General features: G+C 35.3%; 1 protein-coding gene across 3 annotated transcripts in view; it reads left to right on the top strand.

Moving 5' to 3' along the window:
* ANGPT1 (angiopoietin 1) overlaps positions 1-26,424 on the top strand; it is a 281,911-nt gene that overhangs the window by 155,022 nt on the left and 100,465 nt on the right. For 2 of the 3 annotated variants that reach the window (XR_013997039.1, XM_081110935.1), the window contains exon 4: positions 7,384-7,613. Coding sequence is in view for 2 of the 3 variants with exons in the window: in XM_081110935.1 (XP_080967061.1) it covers positions 7,384-7,613 (230 nt within the window). In the remaining variant the exon portion in view is untranslated. Of the gene's footprint in view, positions 1-7,383; positions 7,617-26,424 lie in introns of all 3 variants that reach the window. The other variant, XM_081110934.1, reaches the window with a different exon arrangement.

Raw genomic sequence — 26,424 nt, 5'->3', positions numbered from 1 at the left:
CTTTTAAAAATGAATTTAATGCACATAATTTTTTAATTTAAATGTTGTTAGCCTTATAATGTGACAGTGGAACAATTCTGAATCAAACTAGAAATCTAAGGGCATTCTTAATTCTTTCCTTGCTCTGACTCCTTACAACTCAATAACGACTGTTGGTGCTCAATTGCATCTCCTAAATATTTTTCCAATTCATCCTGTTCTTTCTGTTTTCACTGACTGTGTCTTAGATCAAACTCCTATTAATTCTTTTCTTAGCCTTTGCTGTAACCTCTGTGCCTTAAGGCTTACTGCCTCTCAAACCTGTCACCCAGAGCTCTGCCACAGCCTTCTTTTAAAACCCAAGTTGGATTAATTCCCCCTTTTGTTTAAGTACCCCACACACTAATTCCACCCAACTTTTAAATCTCTAGACAGCCTCTGCCAACTCCCTAATGATTCTCTGTACTGACTGAAGAAAGCTCAAGTTCTTTAGCGTAGAACCTAGTCCTTGATCATTGTAATCCTAATTTTACAGCCTCACATCCACAGGCCTTCTTCAATTTTATTAAGTATGATCTGACAGCTAAGAGTATGAGCTCAGAGGCCAGACTGCCTGAATTTCACTTTTCCTTGATCCTGTTAAAACCGACTCTGCTACATATTATTTGTGTGACTTTCAGCAAGTTACTTAAACTCTCTGTGCTTTACTTTTCTAATTTGTAACGTAAGGGTGATGAAAATAGTAGTGCATGGACTTGATGAGAGATTGAGTTAATGCATATAATGCACTGACAAGAGTGCCTGACACACACAGTAAGTTTGAATTATGCCAATTGTTAGTATCACACTGGAGGCTTGATGTTATTTCAGAAATAATGTTTCACTTATCTGGAATGCCCTGCAGTTCTTTTTCAACTCACAAATTTCTGTCCACCCTTCAAACTCAGATGTTACTGCAGATGTTTTCCCCTCCAAGAACCCTCCTCTGACTCTGTCAAATAGACTTATTCATGACACCTTATGTGATAACACTGTACCTTGTTTTTTCCCTATTATTTCACTTATCCAATCACATTGTAATATGTGTGCGTATTTATCTATCTCTCTACTATTAGGGTGTGAACTTCCGGAACACGACGGCTGTGTTTATTTATCTTCATCTTCATGCTCTCAGGCACAATTCTCTACAGAAAGTATATATAGTATCAAATGCTTTTTGAATGTTGAATGAATGAAGAAGTGGTAAATGTTCCAGTAGTTCTATCCCAACAGATGTCATTCTCTGTACACACACACACACACACACACACACACACACAGCTGAAAAATATATTTTATGAAAAACACAAATCACATAGTTTACATTAAATATCATAAATATATTAATTGTTCTTAACATAGATAAAATAGAGATGGTGCTTTAACCATTATTCCAAAAGCCCATTGCATGGCACCTAAAATTATCAGCCCACATTCTGAGGTTCAGTAATTCAGCCCAATTTTTAAATCTCTAGACAGCATCTTCCCAGGCCATTCTAGATTCATGACCGTTTACCACATATCTCTAATTAATAAAAAAAGTAACACACTTGATTTAAACATTAAATTATGTGGAAGTGTAACAATTGAAAATCAAAGTCTCCCTAATTCCATATCTCCATCACCAGCAACCCCTGCAAAGAATCATCAACAGATTAGCAGATTGGTGCTTATTCTTTCAGACTTTTTCTGTGAATGCTAAGATATATGGCAGTATATAGAGCATACATATATATGTGTGTTTTCACAGACACACACTCCTACACAATTGCACACATACACAAACAAGCACATGTTTATATGATGCATGGGTATAGATTGTAACTATTTTTAAATGCTGAGTTTATTTCTACTTCATAAAAATCTATCATGAATATATTACACATGTAACTATATACAGATATTCCTCATTCATTGCCATAGATGTACTATAATTTTACATTATCCGCAAGAATGCGTGTGCTTCCTAATTTCTCCAAACCCTGCTAGCCATTCTATTAATCTTTTCTATCTGAGAGGTTAGCTTGTGTGTCTTTTCACGTTTATGACCATTTACATTTCTTTATCTCTGATTAGCCTTATCTTGGCTTTATTAACTCATATAAGCTCTGTAATGAATGCTAAAGTTTTTCATGTATGTAGCAAATATTTTCTCTAATCAGTCATTTATTGTTCAAACTATTTTTATAGAAATATAAATTTTTATGCCATGAAGTGTATCTTTTATTTTCCTCTTGATTTCTGGCTTTTACAACACATTTAACTTATCCTTATTTATTCCAAAACGTTAAAACATGTATCTGCCAATGTTCACTTGTACTAATCTATACTTCTGTCCTCATTTGAATCGCAATAATTAACTTCATATTTTTAGAGAGAATTTGTTTTGTAGAAGTATAAATTGAAAGTATAAATTTAATCTGAATTTACTATATACCCTCTTTGAATGAGGAAGAAATATCACTTTTTAAAATCCTATTTGCAACACAAGTTGACAGTACATTTTCAAAATAAAAGTTAAAAATGGAAACATCTGTAAGTAGGTCCAGACAGATAAAATGAGAAGATTTCTATATTTTCACATCTTCCCCCTTGTCTAAGAGCTATATTTACACACACAGAGCTTAGGCAGCTGTCACCGCTGTGAATTCACTGGCTGCTAAGTTAAGAACTCTATTGTGGGAAACAATTTGAAAGGGAGAGCTTTTTCTGTGAAAGCTTCAAGATGTGTTCAATGATTTGAAATATTTCCAATAAGATATGTGGGAGGGGGCAAGCTGTGGACTGAGGAGAAAAAGTTAACCAAAAACTTTAAGTAAGGCTTTGTATACATTCAATTAGAACCCTTTGCTGAGGTTCAAGACCTAGATCATTTTGTTTATTTTATTCTTCATTAAAGTGCACCTCTGCCTCAAGCTAGAAGTGAAGTGCCAAAATCCTATATATGTCTCTTCTCAAAGTGTTTGCAGAAAGATGGGAAACAGGAAGTCCTGAGAATCCTGTGAGAAACTCTGTCTTTACATTTGTAGCTCGATTTGTATATTAAGATGTAAGTGCACAGTTTCTTAATTTGCTGTTCCATGGAACACTAATTCTAAAAACTGCATCTTAATAAAAAGTGTTTATTTAATCTAGGCTTCTCAAAACCTTAACACTGGAACTCATAACCGATAAAAATACGAATGTACTCTAGAAAACAGTAAGCCGGAGTTTGGGATCAACATCAGGTTTTGAATTATACATAGAAACCTAAACTAAACGTTTTGCTAAAGGCCATCATCACAGGAAATATGCTTTGCTTATCTAATGTTAGGGCACTGGAGCTGTAATGTCCTTCAGGTCGAGGTTTACATATAGAGGTGTTTTTGCCTATCTGAGGTGAATAGGGAAAATGTTAGAGAACCAATAAAAGGCTTCAGGACAAAATGGGATATGATCCATATATTGAGTAAGAAAATTAAATTTAATGGCAGAGCTATTAAGGCAGAGCAGTGTTTAAGAAAATGACAGTTGAGATTAAAAAGAAAACTTGACTAGCTAAGTCGTTTGTTTTTTATACTTGTGAAAGATGAAAATGTTGAAATATTGTGAAAGCAAACTCCCAGAATAACCAGACGGAGAGCAGCAAATAATAAGGAGATGATGTAAAGGTGATGCCTTGATTCCTCATAAAATGTAAATGGGTGATCTCTCCCCTCACCCCCACACTCCCCTACCTTCCCTCTGTGGTTTGATCAACCAAAGGACTTGTATGCAAGCATATAAGCATAACTAATGGACACAGACACCAGGGGAGTGAGGGCATGAATTGGGGGGGGGGGGGGAGGGCGGGGAATGGGAGGAAAAGGACACATATATAATACCTTAATCAATAAAAAATTGTAAATGGGTGGAAAAAGGTAGAACTTATATTATTCTAAGTTAAAGAGATGAAACTCGAATGCTCGTTGTCCCAACACTGGGATGTTGTGGGTAGATTTCTAATTTGATGAGTTAGAAGACATAGCTTTTTATCTTGGTTCTGACACAATATGTGCACAGTTTTGGACAAAGTGTTTTAGATTAGTACCTATAAACTGAGGTTTGTAATAGCTACTCATTCCATATCTCTATATTGCTTTCAGAATCAAAGTAGATAAGAGTTTTAAAATACTACACAACTATAATGGTATATTTCAACAATGTAATTAATAAGAAGAGATAGTATATGCATTTTTCTGGCAAGAAAGTTTTGGATTTAAACCATTTTGGAAATAGTGAAGAGGAAGGGCTGACTTCCCAAGTAGATAATAACCAATGGATGAGAAATATCAAAAGCAAATAGTTTTCTGGAAGCCAAATAAAAGAGAAGACAGAAGGGAGGGATGAGCAGTATCAAAGAAAATGGAAGGGTCAAGAAGAGATCAGTCTTGCCTGAATAACTCTAAAAAGTTATTATTATTATAAAGGTTACACCTAAAAAATAAGGTTAGTGGAGAATTGCTAGAGTTCAAAAGTTATTAAAGGAATTCCAAATGAAGAAATTAGATGAGAAAAAAATGGGAAGAGATAAATAACTGGTAAGACCTGCCATATGGAAAACATTGTCATAGGTTTCCATGTAGTTTACATGCATATTATTTTTTATGCATATATTTCATTTCAAATTCTGTGCCATGTCTGTGATGCAGAACAGGCTTCTTGCTTGTATGAGCAACCCCTTCTTTACATGAATAGCTATTTTAAGATGACACCTATGTTGATGTCTTTTGATACCTGGTAGTCATGGTGCATTAAAGATTGTTTAGTGAATTGTGGAAACTAAGGTTCCTTCCAGCATACTAAATGTATACTCCTTTTTAGGAAATGGATATTCTTCCACAAATCAGTGTCCAGAATTGTGTTCTTTGGCACCAGGACTTCTTTGACAAACTTTCTATTCACAGCTCTTTCCAAATTATCCTGAAAAGCAAAACAAACAAAACTCCTTTCTTGACATCTCAGATAGTGGCCATCTTTATATGTCCTCTTGATGAGCAAGAAATGCATCCAAAGTAGAAAGTGGAGAAACATTGGTGTAAATATTTTTTATAGTATTACGTCTGAAATTGAAGTTTCTTATAGCTTCTGTTGCTTTATTTGAGGTTTTCTCTCTAAAAATAAACCCTTAGAATAGTCATAATAGTGTCATTTTACATAGTGCTGAGAGCACTATTGGCACTTAGAGAGTAATAAATACAAATTATAACTATAGCGTGTTATTTTCCAAACCAGAATGTTACCTACTGAGTAGGAAGACTAAAAGGCCAATGCTCATCTGACTTCAGGAACAAAATAGTGACTTAGAATTTTTATGTAGTAGTATATGACTATAGCATCCACATTTTGATCTTTAAAGTATCATCATTTTAATAGTTAATTCTGAGGTTTCTTGGTAGTATACTATAACATGAATTTAAAAGACAATTTTCTTATAAGTCAATTGACTCTATATTATGGACATCTTGTACCTTATCACTGTCTTAGGAGAAGTGAAAATACTTTTAAAAATAAACTGAGAGTGAATTATGGTTAATTCTCAGATCTGAAGGCCAAATATTAATGGGCACAAAGAAAACCTCTTCTGACATCCATAAACGTACACTAATCACTTAGCCACTAGAAATACTTTTTGTTTGTTTTGTTTTTCAACCACCAAGTTCTCCAGCAGCAAGTATTGACACAGAAGGAAATGCTAAAAGGCTCTGGATCATACCTATCAGTACTCCTTAGAGATATGGTCTTTCATCTTACTCTGATTTCCTTGCCTAAATTTTTCATTTCCAAAAACATTTAAAAAGATATTAAGGATCATCACATTTCCCCCAAATCACTATATCAAATTTGCTTAAGGCTCAGTCAGGGTTGAGCACCTTTCACTGTTGTTCTGTAGAAGGAACGCAACTCAGAATAGAGGCCTGGCTTTGCTTTTCTTGCACAAGTCACAGAGCTGCCCTTCCCAGGTCTCAATACAAAATGTTCATGTGTGAATCTGGGAAGGGTACCAAAGGTGCTGTAAATTAACAGGGTCTTATACTCAGAAGCATCCAGGTGTTTTCCGCCTTGGTTCAACAGGCCACTTTCCTGCCACATTCTGGGCCGCATCCTCTTCAAGGACAGATTTGCTGGCAGAGATCTGGAATGCCCATGACAGTTCTCATCTTCACACTTAATCTGTGTGAAAGATCATCAGACCTTCCAGCTCATCTCCCCGTATATGGAGTTGGAAAATTCGGCTCTTCAAACATGCTCTGTTTTATTATTTAAGTATTAAATTTAAAACATTCCCTAGTGTCCCTTTTATGAAAACGTATAGAAATGATTCAGTGCTGTATTTCTCCAAGGTAAATTAAGTGCCCAGTCTGGTATGTTACATTTGAATAACACCTTGTAAACTAACAACTGGTGGACCCTTCTGAAAACAGAACTGAGAAAGCTGAATAAGGCTTTTCCTCTAAGGAATACCAGTACGTTATACACTCTATAAACTGTAAATGCTTTTTATTTCCAGTCAGTTGCTAGGGTCCAGGAGTGCTTCTGCATTCACTGTCATTTTAATGAGCAGTCTGCAAGGGGGGTATCCTCTGAAGAGCCCGAGAGAAGGTTCTCGGTGGAAGACTGCATCGCCCTGAGCAAAACATCTCAGGCCCTGTTGTAAGACCAGGCAACCAGCTGGTGGTCTTCCTTTTTGGAACCATTCATGTGGTGGTTTTGAAATTGGTGTGTTTTTAGGGCTCATTGTGAAACTTAGGTTGAAAGATAAAGTAAGCTGATAGTGGAGCAGGTATCAAAAATCCCATGAAAACTAATTCATTGTGATTTTATATAGCTTATTCTCTGGTCACGTGGTTTCTGTGTAGATGTTCTATTCCCTGAGCCCACAGAACTGTTGTGAAATTTAATCACTGTTAATGTTTTAAGAATCCCAAATGAATGAAGCAAAGTAAGTAAAAAAATAGTTTCTCTGTTTTGTTCATACTTTTTTCCTCTCTCTTATTAGAACTATTGCCTTAATGAAAGTCAAACTGTATACAACTTGTCCAGACTGTAATTGTTTGGGTCCAAGTCAGCTACCTTGGATATAAGATAAACCCCAGGATATAAATTACAGTTAGGAAATGAAAATTACCCTGACACCAATTGTTCTAATAATTCTTCATTTGACATGTCACTTCTATTATATATGTAATATACAGACAGATATGTATATTGTGAATCTCTCACAAAATATTTCTATGGTGAAATAGCTAATTAATATTTATAACTAAATAAACATAAAAACTAGTGGGATCACAGTTTTTTTGTATAGCATTTTTAAAACTAAGTCTTTTCTTCGTTTCCTTGTAGTTTATTAGAACATAAAATCTCAGAATTGGAGGGAAAGCACAAGGAGGAGTTGGACACCTTAAGGGAAGAGAAGGAGACTCTCCAAACCTTGGTTACTCGGCAAACATATATAATCCAGGAACTCGGGAAGCAGCTGAACAGAGCGACCACCAACAACAGTGTCCTTCAGAAGCAGCAGCTGGAGCTGACGGACACAGTGCATAACCTCGTCAACCTGTTCACTAAAGAAGGTGGTAAGAATTTCTTTCTCACTTTGGGGTAGTAAATATGTTATTTAATATGGTGCAAATACATATTCAGTATAACTTTCTGTGTTGCATTGATTGCTGTGTAAAAGCAACAAAAGAACTTTATTTTTAGAAGCATCTGACAACGTGTGCACTGACAATGTTCTCATATTTTTAACTTCAGAGCAAGTTTTCATAAGCTTGAATTTTTGAATTCACAGTTCTTTCTAAAAGAACTGTCTAGTTCCTTCTTTCTCTCTTGGTCTTTTTTAGCCTTAGATAAAATTTATGACACTGTCACAGACAAATATTTGGTGTTGTGGTGTTGGACAATTATATAGGACAGAAATTAGTCAGTGTTAAATATTAAGTAACAGTGACAGAGTTTCAGGAGGGTTCCCATTTTAAAACTAATATTAATTATTTCCTGGAAGCAGGGGGAGAGGGGGAGGGAAGAGTTGCCTGTAAAGAAAGGGAGATATAGACGTTTCTAAAAACTATTATGTGGGGACAAGAATTTTTGTTACTAAAAGTCTTTATTAACACTTTATAAAACCCGTATCACTAATGCTTAGTTGTGTGTGGAAAAGACCTAACCAGGGCATCTGGGCATATTTATTCTGGGGTGTCTTTGGAAATAAAAAAAATCAATATGATTAGAATGTCTGGAGCTATTTAACCATTGGAAATATTGCAGGCCCGTGTCTCATCCATCCCTCTGTCCATCCATCAACCCAACAATTATTGACTCAGTGCCTGTGTGTACTTATCCACTTTAAGCAGAACCTCTCCTGAGCCTCAGGAGAGCTCTTCAAAGTTTGGAGCTTAAGGTCATCTTCTGTAGTTTTGCTTGCTAATCAGCCTTTCCCAGAGTGGATGGAATGGTAAATGGTGATGAGTGAAAGAGAACACCACTTACATCTGAAAGTTATGATTCTCATGAAGCTATGGCTTAGGAGACCCAGTCACGTAATGGTTCAGTGTGCATATGCACTAGACCCAAAGTGGGGCCTCCTTTAATTCAGTAGTGGACTTCAGCTCTATGAAAAATTAGCTCAATTCCATACGTTCGTGCATAGATATGGATGCAGAGGATGACTTCATATCATGATCTTGCTTTAAAGACTTTTCATATTTCTCTATTATACTCCATTACCTTGAGGTACATCTCCTTTAGATAGTCAACGCAAACCTTTTCCACTCTCTGTAAAGAATATCTTTTAAACAGTGAGTTCCCAGCGCTCCATCAGGGTGTGCTCAGAAATGAGACTGGGAAGGAAAAACCTGCTAATGAGTCCGAGCCTGCCAAAACCTTGAGTGAGAGCCCACTGGAAGGAAAGCATGGTAGAATTTTGCCAGGGAATTTTAATAGAGCTCATGAGTATTTAGAAATTAAGTATTAATATGAGACATATCTATTCTCATATTGAACTGAATACATTTGGGGAAAGATTGAAAACATATTTTTCTTATCATCCTGAGACTTAAAGCACATGGAGTTAAGTAGTTCTGTTTTTTTCATGATGTTAGAAATATCAGGCCCTGGTGATTCTCACAGAGCTCATATGTCTGCCTACTTATCATAACTTTACTTCTTTGAGTATTTGTCTAATAAATGTGACTTTAAACTTTTAGAAGCTGGGGGATGACTTCAAAATTAAAATTCTTGGCTAGGTTTGGAGTTTGGATGCAACATCAGGCAGCCAAACATCTGTTCAATTCGAGAAACATTTATTGAACAGTTATGATGGCACTTCTGATAGATGCTCAGGGTTTGAGGAAAGTAACCGTGTCTACTCTATAATATAACATATTAAAATATAATAATAGAGACAGAAATCGTCTAATACATCAGACCTCTAAATATTTATTTTCTCTTTAATGATACAATTCTAAAATAAATAACACCCACTCAGAGTCTGAGAAAAGTAACTGTGTCTATTCTATGATATAACATATTAAAAATATAATAATAGAGACAGAAATTATCTAATAACTTCAGGTCTCTAAATATTTATTTTCTTTTTAATTATACAATCCTAAAATAAATCCTGATTTAGCTACAGGACTTGTGATCTTAATGTAAGACTATTGCCCTATTTTCCAATTCTCATAATCACAGATTTTATTTGTTTCTTGTTAATCTTTTTATAAATCCCACAATTAAGTATTCTAACTAAATATTTGGTTATTTAAGGACTCATAAGAGACAAAATGGAAAGTGATTCTCACTAAGGCTTCCAACAAGATTTTAATTATTTGTATATCATTATTTTCACTGGCACCATTATCTTTAGTTATGGTAACTTTAAAATTTTAAATGACTAATAGCATAATGCTGGCTAAATATCAGTTATTAAAATTAACTTCTATTTTATTCTAATTCTAAAACACATAAGTAAAACTTTTCCCTACTTTTATGACAAAAAATTCATTTATCAAATGGATTTATTATTTATCAAAAGATTATATGTAAATATTCTGTTTTTTAAATTTAAATATATTAAAGTATGTCTAAATCATTACATCACAATAAATGCATCAATTTTCCAAAATGTGTATCTTTAAAATTCAAAGAGTAGGCTTTTGAAATTTTTTCCAAAAACATCATGAACTGTGTTTTAATCTAAAAAGTCAAAAATTTTAATTGACCCTCAGGGTCCTCTAGTTTCAACTTGACTCAGTTATTTATGGAGACAGCCTGAATGTAATACAAGGCAAGGGAAGATTTTTTTGGAGTTTTTTCTGTCCTTGGCAACTAATTTAACTATTATGAAACCATTTCATCATTTATAAAGTCAGTAAAATTAGTCTACTTCACAGTGATAGGCAAAGGATTATATTAGATACTGCATATAAAAGCAAAGAGACTTACTAATCTGTAGTTCATTCCTTCCCCTCCAAGTGACAAGATTCAATTAAATACAAATTTATTAAGTACTATCTATAAGTAAATATTTTTTTCATAGAGAATGTTTGAATACAATGCTCTAGAATTCCAGACTACTATCATCTAAGCACCTTCTTTTAGCCTCAGTTTTTTAATCTCTGAAATGGGATCATAACACACAACTAATGAGTTTGTAATAAGAGTTAGAAGAGGTTTACATAAACACTGCCTATCCATAAGTAGTGCCTAACTATAGTGTAGTTATGTGCTGCATAACAGTGTTTCAGTCAACCATGGACCACATGTATGATTGTGGTCATAATGGAGCTGAAATATTCCTATTGCCTAGTGATATTGTAGCCATTGCAACATCATAGTGCAACACAATCCTCATGTTCATGGTGATGCTGGTGTGAAGAAACCTACTGTGATGCTGGTCATATAAAGTATACCACATATGATTATGTACACGACAGAATACTTGATAATGATTGATAAATGACTATGCTACAGGCATATGTATTTACTATACTATATTTTTAATTGTTATTTTAGAGTGTACTCTTTTTACTTATAAAAAAGTTTGCTATGGCCGAAACCGGTTTGGCTCAGTGGATAGAGCGTCAGCCTGCGGACTGAGAGGTCCCGGGTTCGATTCCGGTCAAGGGCATGTACCTGGGTTGCGGGCACATCCCCAGTAGGGGATGTGCAAGAGGCAGCTTATCGATGTTTCTCTCTCATCGATGTTTCTAACTCTCTCTATCTCTCTCCCTTCCTCTCTGTGAAAAATCAATAAAATATATTAAAAAAAAAAGTTTGCTATGAAATAGTATGTTGGAATATAATGTTTATGGGGTCTCCTGATTGCACCATTTTCTTTTGTGCTTGATTTGATCTCATGTTGTTTGGTTCATTTTAACCTCTAAGCATCAAACTCCACTGCTAATGTTGCCATTAAGGGGCCACATTGAGTGATTGACATAGAAATGAAATTAATATAAGGATTATGAGAGTGGAAAATCAGCAATGGGTAATGCTCACCAGTGAGGCATGTCCGATTCCACCATATCTACAATCTCGAAGAACAAGAATAAAATGACAGAAGCTGTCAAAGAGTCTACTTCATAGAAGGCAACAAGACTAACAAAAATTCAAGAAGGGCCTGTATGAGATGTGGAGAAACTTCTAATGATCTGGATTGGAGACTAGGCACAGAACCATGTCTCTTTAAGCTCCATAATGATCACAGCCAAAGCAAAAGGTTGTTGAAAGAAGAGGCTGGACCTGACTATGATATTGAATTTACTGCTAGCTCTGGGTAGTTTTAACCACTCAAGAATCATTATTTATTAAATAATGTGCAAGTGAGTGGTGAGTCTGCGAGTGCTGATGTGAAGGCAGCTGAAGAATGTTTGGAAACTCCAGATAAGCTGACTATGGAGGAAAATTACTTGCCAGAGCAAATATTCAATGTGGATGAAACTTCCCTGTTCTGAAAATGGATGTACAAAAGACTTTTATTCATAAAGAAGCCAAGCCAATACCAGGCTTCAAGGATTTTAAGGGCATGATAGCAGTCTTGCTTGGGGACAACGTTGCAGGCTACAAACTGACACCCTTTGTGATCAGGCACAGTAAGAACCCAGGGCCTTCAAGCATATCAATAAGCACATATTGCCAGTGTGCTATAGGAGGATAAGAAGTCTTATATGGCCCAGTCCTTCCTCCATGGCGTCCTCCTGGATCACTATGCCAGTAAAATGGAAAGTATGGTTTGTGAAATAATGTACTTTTTAAGATTGTGCTTATTGTTGGTAATATTTCCAGACATTTTTCTTTTATTGAGGATATTTATCCCAATATCAAAGTGGTTTTTTATCTCTCTACATACCACCTCTTTGATCCAACCAATGGATCAAGGAATTATGGCAGCTTTAAAGGAGAACCTTTGCCTAAGCTGTTGATGCAACTGAGGAAGACACAGATGCAATTGTGGAAGGATTACTACATTTATGACTGCATCAAGAACCTTTCTTGGGCCTGGGGTGATGTCACCAAAGAGTATGAATGGCATGTGGAAAAAAGACACTGGAAAGGTTCATTCATGACTTGAAAGAATTTTCCATGGATTAAGAGATCTTGATGGCAAACACTTCTTCCAGGGTGTGGATTAGGATGGCATCAAGGATCTCCTAGAGGTGGATCCAGAGGAACTGGTTAATGAGGAGTTGTAGGAACTGGAACTGAAATGCAGTGGCTGAAGGAGACACAAGAGAAAAGGGAAACTGCAGGAGAAGAAATAGAAGAACCCCCAAAATTCACAGTGAAAGGTTTTTGCAGAAGCTTTTGCAGACCACAATAAGCTTCTTAAGAATTTTGAAAAGATGGACCCCAACACCAAAATGATTTTATTAATAGAGAGGAATGTTCATGGTACATTATCTGTTTACAAGCAAATCTATGATGAGAAAAACGGAATAAATCTAGCAAACTACCATAGACATATTTCTGAAAAGAGTGGCACCTCCTCAAGAAGAGCCTCAGGCAGGGCCTTCAGGAGGCGTCCAGAGGAAGGTCTGGCTATCACAGGAGGTGATGGCTCCATGCACGTCACTGGCCCTGAAGGCCCTCCCGTGGGACAAGATGTGGAGGGGGAAGACAGTGAGTGATGTCAATGATTCTGACCATGTGTAGACCTCAGTGTGCCTGTGTCTTAGTTTTTAACCAAAAATGTTTAAAAGTTAAAAAAAATGTTAAAAATAAAAAAATCTTATAGAATAAGAGTATGAAGAAAGAAATATTTTTGTACAGCTGTACAATGTGTTTGTGTTTTCAGCTCAGTGTTACTACATGAGTTGAAACGTTAAGAAAAAATCAAAAGTTTATAAAAGTAAAAAAGTTATAGCAAGCTAAGGTTAGCTTCTTACTGAAGAATGAAAAGCATTCTTTTATAAATTAAGTGCCGCCTAAGTGTACACAGTTTATAAAGTCCACAGCAGAGTATTGTAACGTCCGAGGCCTTCACATTCACTCACTACTCACTGACTCACCAGAGCACCTTCCAGTCATACGCACTCCATTCATGGTAAGTGCCCTGAACAAGTGTACCATTTTAAAGCTTCTATACCATATTTTTACTGTACCTTTTCTATGCTCAGATATGTTTAGATACAGGAATACTTACCATTGTGTTACAATTGCCTACCGTATTCAATACAATAACATGCTGTGCAGGTCTATAGCCTGGGAGCAATAGGCTATACCATCTAGCTTGCGTGTGTAGTAGGCTATCCCATCTTGGTTTGTATAATTGCACTCTGTGATGTTCACACATTCATAAAATCTCTGGGAGATGCATTTTACAGAATGTATTCCTGTTGTTAAGCCATGTATGACTGTAAATGCTCAAAAAAATTGTAATTGTTTTTATTTTTATGCTTGCTGAAGTGCTTATAACTCACTAAAGTCATATGATAAAAACATGCCTAGAAGTGTTGACTAGAAGTTTATCCTTTCTCTGTATATGTGTTCGGACCAGGAACTATAAATCTATCTTTGTGTATAGGGAGTATTTTTGTTTAGTTTAATAGAATTTCTCCTACCAAAACATCTTTATCATGGGATACATTTAAGCTAAGTACAGTTAATATACACTTTTTCTGAAATAATTCACCAAACTTTCTTCTTCTTGTTTCAAACAGACAATAGTGGTGTCTTAGGCAAACAGTCATTTCAGACTGAATTGCATCCGCTTTGCAAGACTTCGGGTAACACATTTATTTCTGTCTAACCTTTGACTGCCAACATTTGCTCACATTTATTCTTAGGAACATTACCCATTAAAGAAATATTGTCTATGGCCCTTAATGTTACCATAGCGTCAATGCTTACTGATTGCTTCATGCTTTTGGCAATTCACAGTTAATGTGGGAATTAAATAGTTCACACTGATAATGACATGGAAACGAGGTTTGGACTTCTTTGGGGGAAGATAATGACTATCAAACATTCACCAGTCATCTATGTACATAGGTGATTAAAATATCATCACATATGCTGAACACACACAAGGGAAAAATCATATTGTGTGATCATGAACTTAATTACTAGCAAAGCATAAAAATGGAAGGAAAATTTTTTAAAAGAAAATGGTATTTAGGCTCCATCATAAAATTATGTGCAATAATTATCTTACTGTCCAAATCAGTTTGGAGCATACTCCTGCTATACCAAGATATGATTCATAAATTTATCCATTCATTCAAAAAATAGTTATGCAATGAATATTGTGTTTCAGATTTCCTTCTGGGAATAAGGGTGTTCATCCATTTTTATTTCACAAATATTTGCTGAGTTCCTCCAATATACCAGATACTGTTCAGAATACTAGGAAGAGAGGAAAGATGTAATTCAGTCTTTAGTTACAGGGAAACTAGAGTTGGGAGGGGAGAAAGATAGGTAAACAGTTATATTCTCTGTAACTGTTTCCTAGAGGTGAGGTCAGGATGCCAGGGCACTAGCAAAACATACAGGAAGAACAATAAAATCATGGCAGAGACAGAAGGACCGAGGGCACACTCTCGCCTCTCTAGAGTCTTCTTGCAGATTTTGTTAAATGTTTGTTATGATTCAGGCATTGCTTAAGCTTTGTATTAATTTAGTTGGTCTCACACCAACAGTATGAGGAAATTACTGATCTGTGGTTGGTCCAATTTTATAAATTTGACAGAGAACTTGAGCAGTTTGTGTGAGGGTACATGGCTGGAAAAGATTGATCCACGATTCAAACATAGGCAGAGTGGCTTCCATGGGGAGATAATGACTACGTTTTCAAAATGAAGAAGGCAGTTTATGTGCAGAGCTCAGATGGGGAGGAAAGGTAGAGTTGGTAGTTTTCATCAGATTCTCAAAAGGGTCTCCTAGGAGAGAAATAATAAGGTCAGTAGCAAATAGGGGCAAATGGAAAGGCAAGTGGAAGGGGAATTTGTGAACAAAGAAGAATTAGAATCAATAAGAAATAATGCCTTATCAGAAGTAGAATTAAACATAACTTCCAAGTTTTGGGTTTGAGTAGCTGAGGGGATGTTGATGACATCCTTAAAATCAGCAATGTGTGAAAAGCAACAAGTTTAAGCGGGAAAGGTAATGAGTTTAGTTTGAGCACATTGACTGAGGTAACTGTGGGACAATTAAAATCTGTAAAGGTAGAGGAATCAGAATTTGAAATTCAGAAGAGCAATCTGGATGGCCATCTATAGATAGGTGTGTCCTCAGAGAAGACAGGTGGTAAAGCCATGCAGCAAATGAAGTCATTGAAGTGTGTGTAAAGCAATGACTCAACCAGCTGGGGGTTTATAGATCCATTTCAGAATCTCATGAAAACTAGCCTACCTTTCTTCCCTACCTAGTGCAAGTATCCACACAAATTTATGTACAATTTCAGATGATAATAAGAATGTAAAGCCAAAGACAGAAAATTGGGAGTTCTTTCAGGGACAGATAAAAACAGATCAAAAAGAAAACAGAATCAGAGAAAAACTAGTAGTGAGCAGTGATATGGCAGGTAGAAAATGTTGTTATGAAAGATCTACTTAACTACAAATAAGCAGAAAGTCAATTAAAAATAAAACAGACTGAGAACTGAATTTTGGAACTGTATGACCTTCTCTAGGGAGAATTTGGTTGTAGTGTATGCTCAATGGCGTAGGTCAAAGACTAGAATGAGTAAGAGGAAGAAAAACAGGAAATGTTGTCTACCCACAACCCAGAAACTTGAATGCCAAAGGACAGATAACAGTTTTGGCTAGGAAGGCACACAAGGTAGAGAGGATTAAAAAGAACTTAAAAATAAATGCTGAGACATGAGCATGTTTTTATACTTCATGCCCTCTAGAAGGAAGTTCAAATTCAAATCATAAGGAGCTTCTCATGAAGTTCATTTTAAAGACTTCTTTCACATCATCTGAAAGACATGGTGACTGATACTACAAATAGTTAAGTGATCCAAATTATGTGGTTTTAGTGTCTTTCCCGGAGGCCGATTGCAGTGGTATGGAACGTTTGATCATTATTTTCGGTCCTCTGGACTTCTGAAAGGGTAAATGAGGCATTTGCTTCCTTCCCAGTGCTGAGGAGACATTTGGCTCTGTTCTCAGAATAATTCTACCATCTGAAAGGAATTTACCTCCTGTGCAGTGTCTATTGATTTTGTGAAGTAAATCATTCAGTCAATGGATAAGATAGTTTGAACTCCTCTTGTAAGTCCCTTGAGTTAAGAATAACTCTAAAAACATCACAAGCGATGGGAGGAAATTAAAAGTTTTTGACTGTCACTCATATAAACATTGATAAAAATAGAAAAGATCATTTCGTTGACTGAGTAAAATATTTGGTTTTTCGTTCACTGCATGTAATGCACTATTTAACATTAGGTAGAAAGAGAAAGAAAAATACAGGAAGTCATCTGCTGAACACAACAGTGAGCACTTGTTCCCATTTAATGAGGGAAATGCTTTATCTTGACAGAAAATTTTATGTTAAACATTTACAGTTTCCTTAAAATGAACCACACTTTCTAGCACTTCCTTTCGTAAAACCCAATGGCTTAAGGGTAAAGTGACTGTTTATTTTTGGAAGTGGTATATTTCTCCTTTTTTGATGGAGCATGTTATCTGTCTTTCAAAAAGTTGCAATTTCTGTAGAAAAAAAAAATTGTGTGAATAATAATAGCCAAACTAATGATAACAAAATAAAAAATAATATAGTCCTTGACCTTTCCCATGAACTATTTCTAAACCACATCTTTTGGGGGAGATTTGAAATTTTGTGGTTAATTCACTTGTGGAATTAGAGTTTCAGCTTCAGAAACTAGACTATCTGAAAAGGGATATCTCCTGGTTCCAGCTGGGCCTGGCAGCTACCAGGGTGAAAGGCCACAAAAAGAGAGTGTTGCCTTGATGTTCCAACATTACTGTGAGCAAACTCCATGCCTTCTTCTCTTACGCTTTCATAGCCTTACATAAAAATAAGATGTTGCTTTTTAACATAAGGTTTTTCTAAAGTCAGTAGCAAAGAACTTTTAAAACTATTGATTAAAAACGTTTTTAGCTTCCCATGGAAGTTCATCATTTATTTTTAAGATGCCAGCATTATAACTAATTCTAACACTGTAATTTCTTCCTACTATTGGTTGGGTGTTCACATTCTGAGTGGGACCAACTTCAGTAACAAATCACGTTAACATGTGACCCACCAAGAATAACCTACCTTTTCAATGAGTTTATGTTGAAGATACATTATTAAATGTGATACCAATTCAGTCAAATCTCTTTTACTTTTATTGTGTTCTTTCATGTACTCATAATTATTTTAGGTCTGAACATTCTGTTTTCACTACCAGCGTGATTTCCTTTAGAACAGTGAATTTGAACCGTGAATTTTATTTTAAGTGGAGATTTGGTTCTCATAGAAGGTGGTACCAGTTGTTTTGGCCTCATGTACACACTTACAAATGCACAAATAAATCAAACTCCATCGTAATTAATGCAGCCCATGTCCCTAAAACTAGCACTTAGTCTGAGGTGGCCTCCTCACCAGTGTCTCAGAACAGCTATGGCATATGTCACCTGGAGGGCAGGGCACAATGGTCTAGAACAGTGATTCCCAAAGTGGGCGCTACCGCCCCCTGGTGGGCGCTACAGCGATCCAGGGGGGCGGTGATGGCCACAGGTGCATTTGTTTTAACTTTTTTGTATTACCTTTCTATTCTGAGTTCAATAAATAGTTTCATAATTTCAAACTTCAATGTTTCTAATTTACACTTTTCTTTACTATATTTTACGAAAAAGGTAGAAACATTAATACATATATCTTTCCGTTTAATTGCTATTAAAATTTTAAAAAAATTCATTTCCAGGGGGCGCTGAGTAATATTTTTTTCCGGAAAGGGGGCGGTAGGCCAGATAAGTTTGGGAACCACTGGTCTAGAAGGAACAGGACTCAAGACCTCTGCATTCCAGTCCCAGCACTTCTGCCAGGTTGCTTAGCAGAATAGTGCCACACATCTTGGGAATTTTCCTGGTGGCCTGAACAAACATGCACAGTTTATAACTTTTATCAACCATTCCATATCTTCTTGTGGTTTTGTATCACTCAGAGTGACAGAGGACACCCTAAGTTCAGAGCAGGACGCCACATAGAACCCCAGCTAGTAGTTAAGAACTGTTCTTCAAGTATATTTCACCACAAGAAAAGGAAACAAAGTTCCATACCTATGGTGACAGTCAGCCTTTATTTATTTAAAACTTCAAAGTGAAGGTTTTTGTGTATGTGTGTGTCAGTTTTCAAAAGCATTTGGCAACTACTTTCTACATTTACAGCATTGCCCAAGGACTTTCATTCCATTTTTAATGGCTCTTGCTGAAATCAATTTGTCTCATAATAAGGCACAAAACATGTCTTATTATGTTTTAAGCTTTCCCACATGCATAGGAAATCTTTTGTTAAAAATCAGTATATTCCAGCCGAAGCCGGTTTGGCTCAGTGGATAGAGCGTAGGCCTGCGGACTGAAGGGTCCCGGGTTCGATTCCGGTCGGGGGCATGTACCTGGGTTGCGGGCACATCCCCAGTGGGAGATGTGCAGGAGGCAGCTGATCGATGTTTCTCTCTCATTGATGTTTCTAGCTCTCTGTCTCTCTCCCTTCCTCTCTGTAAAAAATCAATAAAATATATTAAAAAAAAAAATCAGTATATTCCAATCATGCTAAAAAACATTACATGAGAAATTAACACACATGAAAAATCTGAAATGACCTTCTGAACAAATGGCAAGGTCATGTAGCACTCCTAACTGCCCATCTGGATGCCCAAAGGGAAAACATGGAAATATATTTTGTGAAAAATGAATGATTACTGGATTAAACAAAGGTTGCCTGAAAATCCATTTTCAGCTGTCAGTCATTTTTTAAAAAATACTAGTTGCTTTAAATGTAATGCACATTGAATACACGTTCAGTTATATGTATGTGTAATTTCACATTAGAGAAGCATTAGAAAATTTATTTAAATACACTAATCAAACTAAAGTATATATAGAATTACTTGCTGTTTCATTATTCTACAATAAAAAAGGTATCATTATATTAGTAATCTACCTATGTCTGCCATAGGGTGGTTTGCATGTCCACATAGATTTAACAGTTTATGTACCTTATGCATATGACTCAATATTATGATATATATGTATATACTTGTACATATTTATGTATTATACATAATGATTAATTTATTGTCCATATAATTACAATGTATCTTTTTAAGCAGTAAAATTTTAAGAAAATTTAAAAACATTGTGATGGTAAATTTTTTTGCATTGCTTTTATTCTCTCTTCACTTTTTCCTCCAAGAAGAGAAGATTGAATAAAATTAAAACTTTACAATTTTTAAAATTCATTATCATCAGCATGAATCAATATGTATCATAATACCATGATGCCTTTGGAAAAGTATATAATCTGTCCCAAACTGTTATCCTTTCTTATTTTTGCTTGCTTACTTTTAAAGCATACAAAAAAGCTTTTACTATGAATTGTTTTTTGTTTTCATGCCTGATTCTAGCAGGTGAACACCAACACACACTCACAGATGCACACACACATGCCTACTCTCTCCTCCCCACACCAGCCCTTCTCCTAAATTTGTACTTCTAACTAATAGTCCAGAGGCTGGGAAATCAAATAACTAGCCTTGTGAAAATAATATATAGAAATTATTAAATCCTGGTTGGCATAACTTGCAAGGAATAGACTTGATGAAATCCGGTATGGCTTCTCAAGGACCTTTTACTTTATAACCCTCTGTTAGCTTTTGAAGTTCTGTTTTACATTTCTGCTGAGAGTTCCCCTCTCTCAGATAATTCTGCTACATGTGGCTCTCTTCTACCCTCATTTCAACATTTACTAGTATCTTCTTCCTTGTCATATCTGCCTCCTGTCACTCCTCCCATATTGCCTGCTTCCATGTCAAGAGCCTGTAATCATTCAGAATTGAGACCTGTCCTAATTCACCCAAGACCCTGGGTGTGACATTGTCAGTGGAGATAAGTATCACTGGTGACTCTGTGACAGATGTCTCACTGAAGCTCTATTTGAGTTTGACTTTAGTCCAGAAGTGAGTAAGAAGTAGTTAAGATTCTCAGCTTCATAGTTAAAGAGTTCCTTACAAGTATTTGTGAAGTTAGGTAGTATCTCTGAGCCCCAGTTTCCTTGTTTATAAAGCAATGTATTTACAAACCTACCTCAAAAGTGTTCATAAGGATTAAATGAAATGAAGCATATGAAACATACTTAGCACATGAAATCAGAGTTGAGTATACATAATTAGTGTTCAGTTAATGCTAGTTGATTTTATTAAGCTCATGCTCATAGCTCCACCAAGGAGATGATAGATAATTAAGAGCTGACAGATTGTCCACAAAATAGTTACACATAAGTAATTTAAATGAGAGTAAACAGCCCTTTTTTATAAAAAAAAAAAATTAAAATAGTAATGCAGCAAGTAAATGATCTTTGAGCGTTTTATATGAGATAAAGTATCAACTTTGAAATTTTTAACTTAGAATCATAAAGGTTTTATGTATGTGTGTTGCTATGTATATATGTGCTATGTATTTATTAAATCATTGCTAAGTCTCTCTCACCTTAACACATGTTCACAAAATATTGAAATATTGAATATTGCCTGCAAACCTTCCTTTAATTGTCCCACAGCCTTGAAGTATAAGGGATTACCTTCTTCCACTTCTAAAAGTCCTTTCAAACAAATTAAGATTCTAGGAAGTGTCTTTAAGTGGGCTTTCCATGAAATGCCTGCACACCTGTCTCAAGTTTACAGAATCTAATGAATCATTTGATTGTTTTCATATTGTCAGATATGCCGGGGTTTTTTCAGCCATATGCTCAGTGAACTTCAGTGACCTGTCCTATTGAAAATCACAGATTTATGGCAATTCCTAGCACTACAATCTCCTTGATGATGATGGCCAAAAAGTACTACAAAGATTATTATCCTTAAACCAGCAACTTGATCCACATTCACTCTGATGTTTGCTAAATACTGGAGAGATATGAATGATGAGCCACTTCTAAGATTTAAAAGGAATGCTTGAAGAATCAATTTCTTTATTGCAGCTTATTGGGAAATGAGTAGGATTCAAGGGCTTTGGCTTTTTGCATTGTCTCTGATAGCAAGGCTAATTGCCATCTGTGTTTTCTACTAGGTCTGCTGAGACTCATAACTATCAATTCTACATTCCAGGAAGTTTTCTCTTGAGGGTTCATCTGAATTGAAGTGACCCTCTGCCTCAACTTTCATGGTTCTTCCCTGAAGTCAGCCTGGTGGCAGATATGCCATCTGGATTGAAACTGTTTGGACAAACGAAAGGAAGAGCCTGATAAAGTCAATAGCTGCTGGAGTCAGGGTCTCCGGTTGCATATTGGCTGAATGTTGGCTGGTGAAAGACAGACATGCACCTGTTTGTGTCTTTAGATCGTGAACATTTTTGTTGTTCAGATAAGACATTTTTGTTGTTCAAATGAAAAGAATGATTTTACTTGCTGATAGTGGTGTAGGTAAAGTCTTTGAATTGGCACACCAGGCACTTGAAATGTAGTTCAGATATGCTCTTTTACATGCCTTATTCGTTCAGATGTTATCTCTTCTCAACTGTTGTTTACTTTCTAAAGCTGAGATCAAAGTTAGGAAAAAAGAAAATGGAGGCTAGGAAAGGACTGGTAGTAATGATGGGATCTAGACTCCACTTAGAGAAAAGACAAAGTCATGAAGCATTAAAGAATGGGAGAGGAAACGATAAGAGTATGTGGTCAAAGAAGGAACTTTTAGATGCAAAGATCTATTTTTTAAAAATATATTTTTATTGATTTCAGACAGGAAGGGAGAGGAAGAGAGAGAAACATCAATGATAACAGAGAATCTTTGATTAGCTGCCTCTTGCACCCCCCCTACTGGGATCTAGCCTGCAACCTGGGCATGTGCCCTTGACCAGAATCAAACCCAGGGACCCTTCAGTCTGCAGGCCCTGCTCAAAGATCTATTTTTTAATGCCTGCTTTTAAGCCGGTTTATTATTACAAAGAAGTCTAACCACATTGACAGATAGCTGAACACCTCTATCGGGTCTCCAGATCACTCTCCCCAGTTCCGTCCAGTTGGTGCTTCTTTCATCCTCTTCCATCAGGTTTCCCCTATCTACCTTTTGTCATTACCATGCATTCCTCCAGACATTCTTTGTTAACCTCAAAGAAAAAGGCCAAAGTGAGAGGCAACAAGCATTTATTTGAAATCAAGAAAGAACAGCTCTTTGGGAAGCATTGGTTCAGGTAGAAACCCAGCAGTGTTCTGATTAGAAGACAAAGCAAAGAGAATTTATGAGAAGGGGAAGGGGAATTAGAAGGAAGGCCTTTCTATTGGTGCAGATAAGCTAACATAGTGATGCTAATTCTAACCAGTGTTTTTTATTTTCAGCCTGGGTAGCCATCAGTCCAGTAGTATCTGACTTCCTGGTATCTTTACAAACAGGTGTTTGGGACACACTGTTACTACAGGCCCAGTCCACAGGTTATTTTGCACTGTTTTAACATTCCAAAGGTTGGAGAAGTAAGACTTGCAAGGCAGTTCCTCTGGGATGGCAGCTCGGCTCCACTTTAAAGTGGCTCCATTTGTGTTATTTTTTTCTTTTTACATCTTCCATCTTTTTTAATTTCAAGATATCCTACAAAAATTTATCCATAACTCTGACACTCGTAATCTTCAGTGAATTCATCTTTGTTCTTGTCTTTCTATATTTGAAAACGTTTGTTATGTGTCCAGTCTTACAATAGCTAATCATAACACTGAATTTCAGAACTCTCTGGTACTTAACGAAGAAAATAATTAGTCTTGCAAATTTAAATTATGAGATTAAAACCCCTATAATCAACATTGGTATATACCTCCTATATCATTTCATCTGAAATAATACTTAAGTGTTAACTATTCAGATAAAGCTTACAGTATACAGCAAGATTAGATTACCTGGGTTTTGTGGGATTTTTTAGACTTAAGCAATGATGGTATGACCTGATGTAGTCAATGAATAAAATACACCAATTAGCCACTTTAACAGGGAGAGTCCAGTTCTAATCCTACCAGTAACCAGTCAATTGTAATTGCCCTGCATTTAGTCAGCTATAATATTTGTATTTGAGGGTAGGAAACAACAGCATCCACCATTCCATTAACTAGACTGGCTGGCTTTCCATAGCTTGCTAGTATCCTTCCATAAGAGAAAATAATAATGTAATGCTATTATTAATAATATTTTAATACCATAATATTATAATACCATAATAACAACAATAATAACTACATTTCTTGAGTACTTACTGTAATTCAATCACTTGGCTCTGTTACATAATTCATACTCATGCCTCAGAAATATGTATTACCACCCTACTTTATAGATCAAAATAGAAAGAAAAACTCTGAAGGTCAGTCTACTCTTACAGAAGGAGCCCTTTTCAAACCACAGTATATAATACAAATATCAAAAGTAAGCTGTGAATAAAGCTTTTAAGTTGATTTTAAATGTTTTAATACTCTAAAATGTTTTAATACTCTAATTAAAAACAAGCAATCTAATTTTCTTAGAAGGAAAGGACTGTTTCTTCGGGGAAGACTGCAAGTGTTTCAGTTTTTCAAAAATACCAAATTACATTTCAAGAAAATCAAATATCTGTATTAGATATGTTGCCATAGCAATGAATCCTTAGTATAATCATAGTACTACTTGTACCTTTTATAGTAGAATCCTAAAGCCATTTTTCCAGTTGTAAACATTCAAACTATGATAACATTCATAGTTTGGGCATCATTTGTATATAATTAGTTTGCAGAAAAACAAGATAATAACAATTTTTCTCGGTTATTTAAAATGTGTATGAAATAGCTTCCCTCTTCCCACACAACAGCCTCTTTACCCACACCTTCCTGAAGAGGAAAAGAAAAGGGGAGGGAGGTGGCAGGAGAGTGGGAAGGGAATGTACTCTCCCTAGATAACTAACTAAGGGAGGGCAGGAAGTGGTATATGCAATGAGAAGAAGTATTTTCTCCCTAGATAAATGACCTACACTACCTTTCACCCCAAAAAGAAAAATGGGGTTGCCATTGATTTTCTGTTGACCACATCTTCCTGTGTTGTTCATCCTCTTAAGAGATCATAAATTTAGTTGGTATTTCTTTTCAACTCTTTTTTTTTTGTATCTAATTTGGTTATTTCCACATTTCAACAAAAGAAAATCAAGCATTTAGAACTTAAAATATTTTTTTTGTGGAAAATAAAAGTCCATTAGCTGAAAATAGGCAAGCACAAGTGAATCGCATTGATGTTTTTAACAATGATAACACCTTTATGTAATTTATTGACATGCCCAATGATATTTCAGATGGCTTTTGAGTAAGAATTCATTTTTCAGTTGCTATTTGCATATATTCTGTACAATACTTCTTCATTATCATATGAACCTGCAATCCTGTGATTACTTATTCTGTGTTTATATTGCAATTGTAATGGTGGTGTTTAAATGTAATTATTAATACAAGTAGGTAAAACCATTAGTGCAGACATGAGCTATAGAAAAAAACCATGATACTGTTAAATAATTCTAAATTTTTGTTAATGGCAACATGTCTGATATGGATATTTCATTTTCTTGAAATATAAGTATTTCTGAAAATTTGAAATATTTATATTGAGATAGTCCTTTCTACCAAGATTATACTGTTTATTTTTAATTGCCTATAAATTAGTAACATCGTGCATCTTAAGTTTAAATCAGGCTAGTATTTTAGACTGACAAAGAATTTAAAAACACTGATTCATAGTTTACCTTTTCTATTTTTATTATAAAAGACCATTGCAACTCAGTGACTAAAAGCAAATATTTATTAAATAACACAATTATAACAAGATGATAAACTTATTAATCTTCTAGAAAAGGTTTAATGAAACCGATTACTAAAATAATATATATTTATTAGGAAATACTACATCATAAATATTTTATAAATATACCACCCACAGCTAAATACTATTAAATATGAGTAATTTTCATAGCTTGATCTCATTAATAAGAACTTAATGGATGAAGCTTAGTAAATAAAATAAAGTTCTCAGTAAAGACTATCTCCAATTAAATTTATTTTCCACTGGATTTACAGCTTTTTTGGAACTCTTTCCCTATATCATTTAATTTCAAACCTTACTTTCATTTTTGTGTGTATTATCTACCTAATAGTTTAACAATAGGGCATTGAATAAAGAACAAAGTTCAGTTTCCTTGTCTTTCTAGATAGTTAAATTAGGTCAGAGATTCTTTTCTACTTTCTGAATATAATTATTTTGGGAGTTGTCTTTTTTAATTTAAAAATTCTAGAACTTCTTCCATTTTAAAGCCATGGAAAGAACAGTCCTGCCTACTTTTAGTGTTTTAAGTCTCCATACTGTATTTTTATGTTTGAATTTGTTGTCTTCATCTTTGTCCTCCAAAAAATGCTTCCGCACTTTAAAAAACTTTCCTGTGAAATGTAGGTAAGAACTTTTTAGAAATTTTGCAGGAATATTGATATAATTGTTACTGATTAGAGGTATTACGTAATCATGCCAGTTGACTTGATGTTCTGGAGAACCTTTAGAGAAAAACAAGATTTAAAGAATTAAGCAAAATATTTAAAAAGTATTCAGTTGAAAATTGCTCTGCAGGTTTTTTTCTTAAGCTTTGTAATTTTGTAAGTCACCTCAAAATCTAGTATTGTCTTTATAATAAAGTTTTCATTAAATGCAATATTGACATTTGTTTGGAGGAAATGAAG

This window comes from Myotis nattereri, assembly GCF_964212035.1.
Source record: "Myotis nattereri genome assembly, chromosome: 17".
NCBI classification, from domain to species: Eukaryota; Metazoa; Chordata; class Mammalia; order Chiroptera; family Vespertilionidae; genus Myotis; species Myotis nattereri.
The sequence above is the reverse complement of the archived record's forward strand: the minus strand, read 5'-3'. Positions and strand labels throughout refer to the sequence as shown.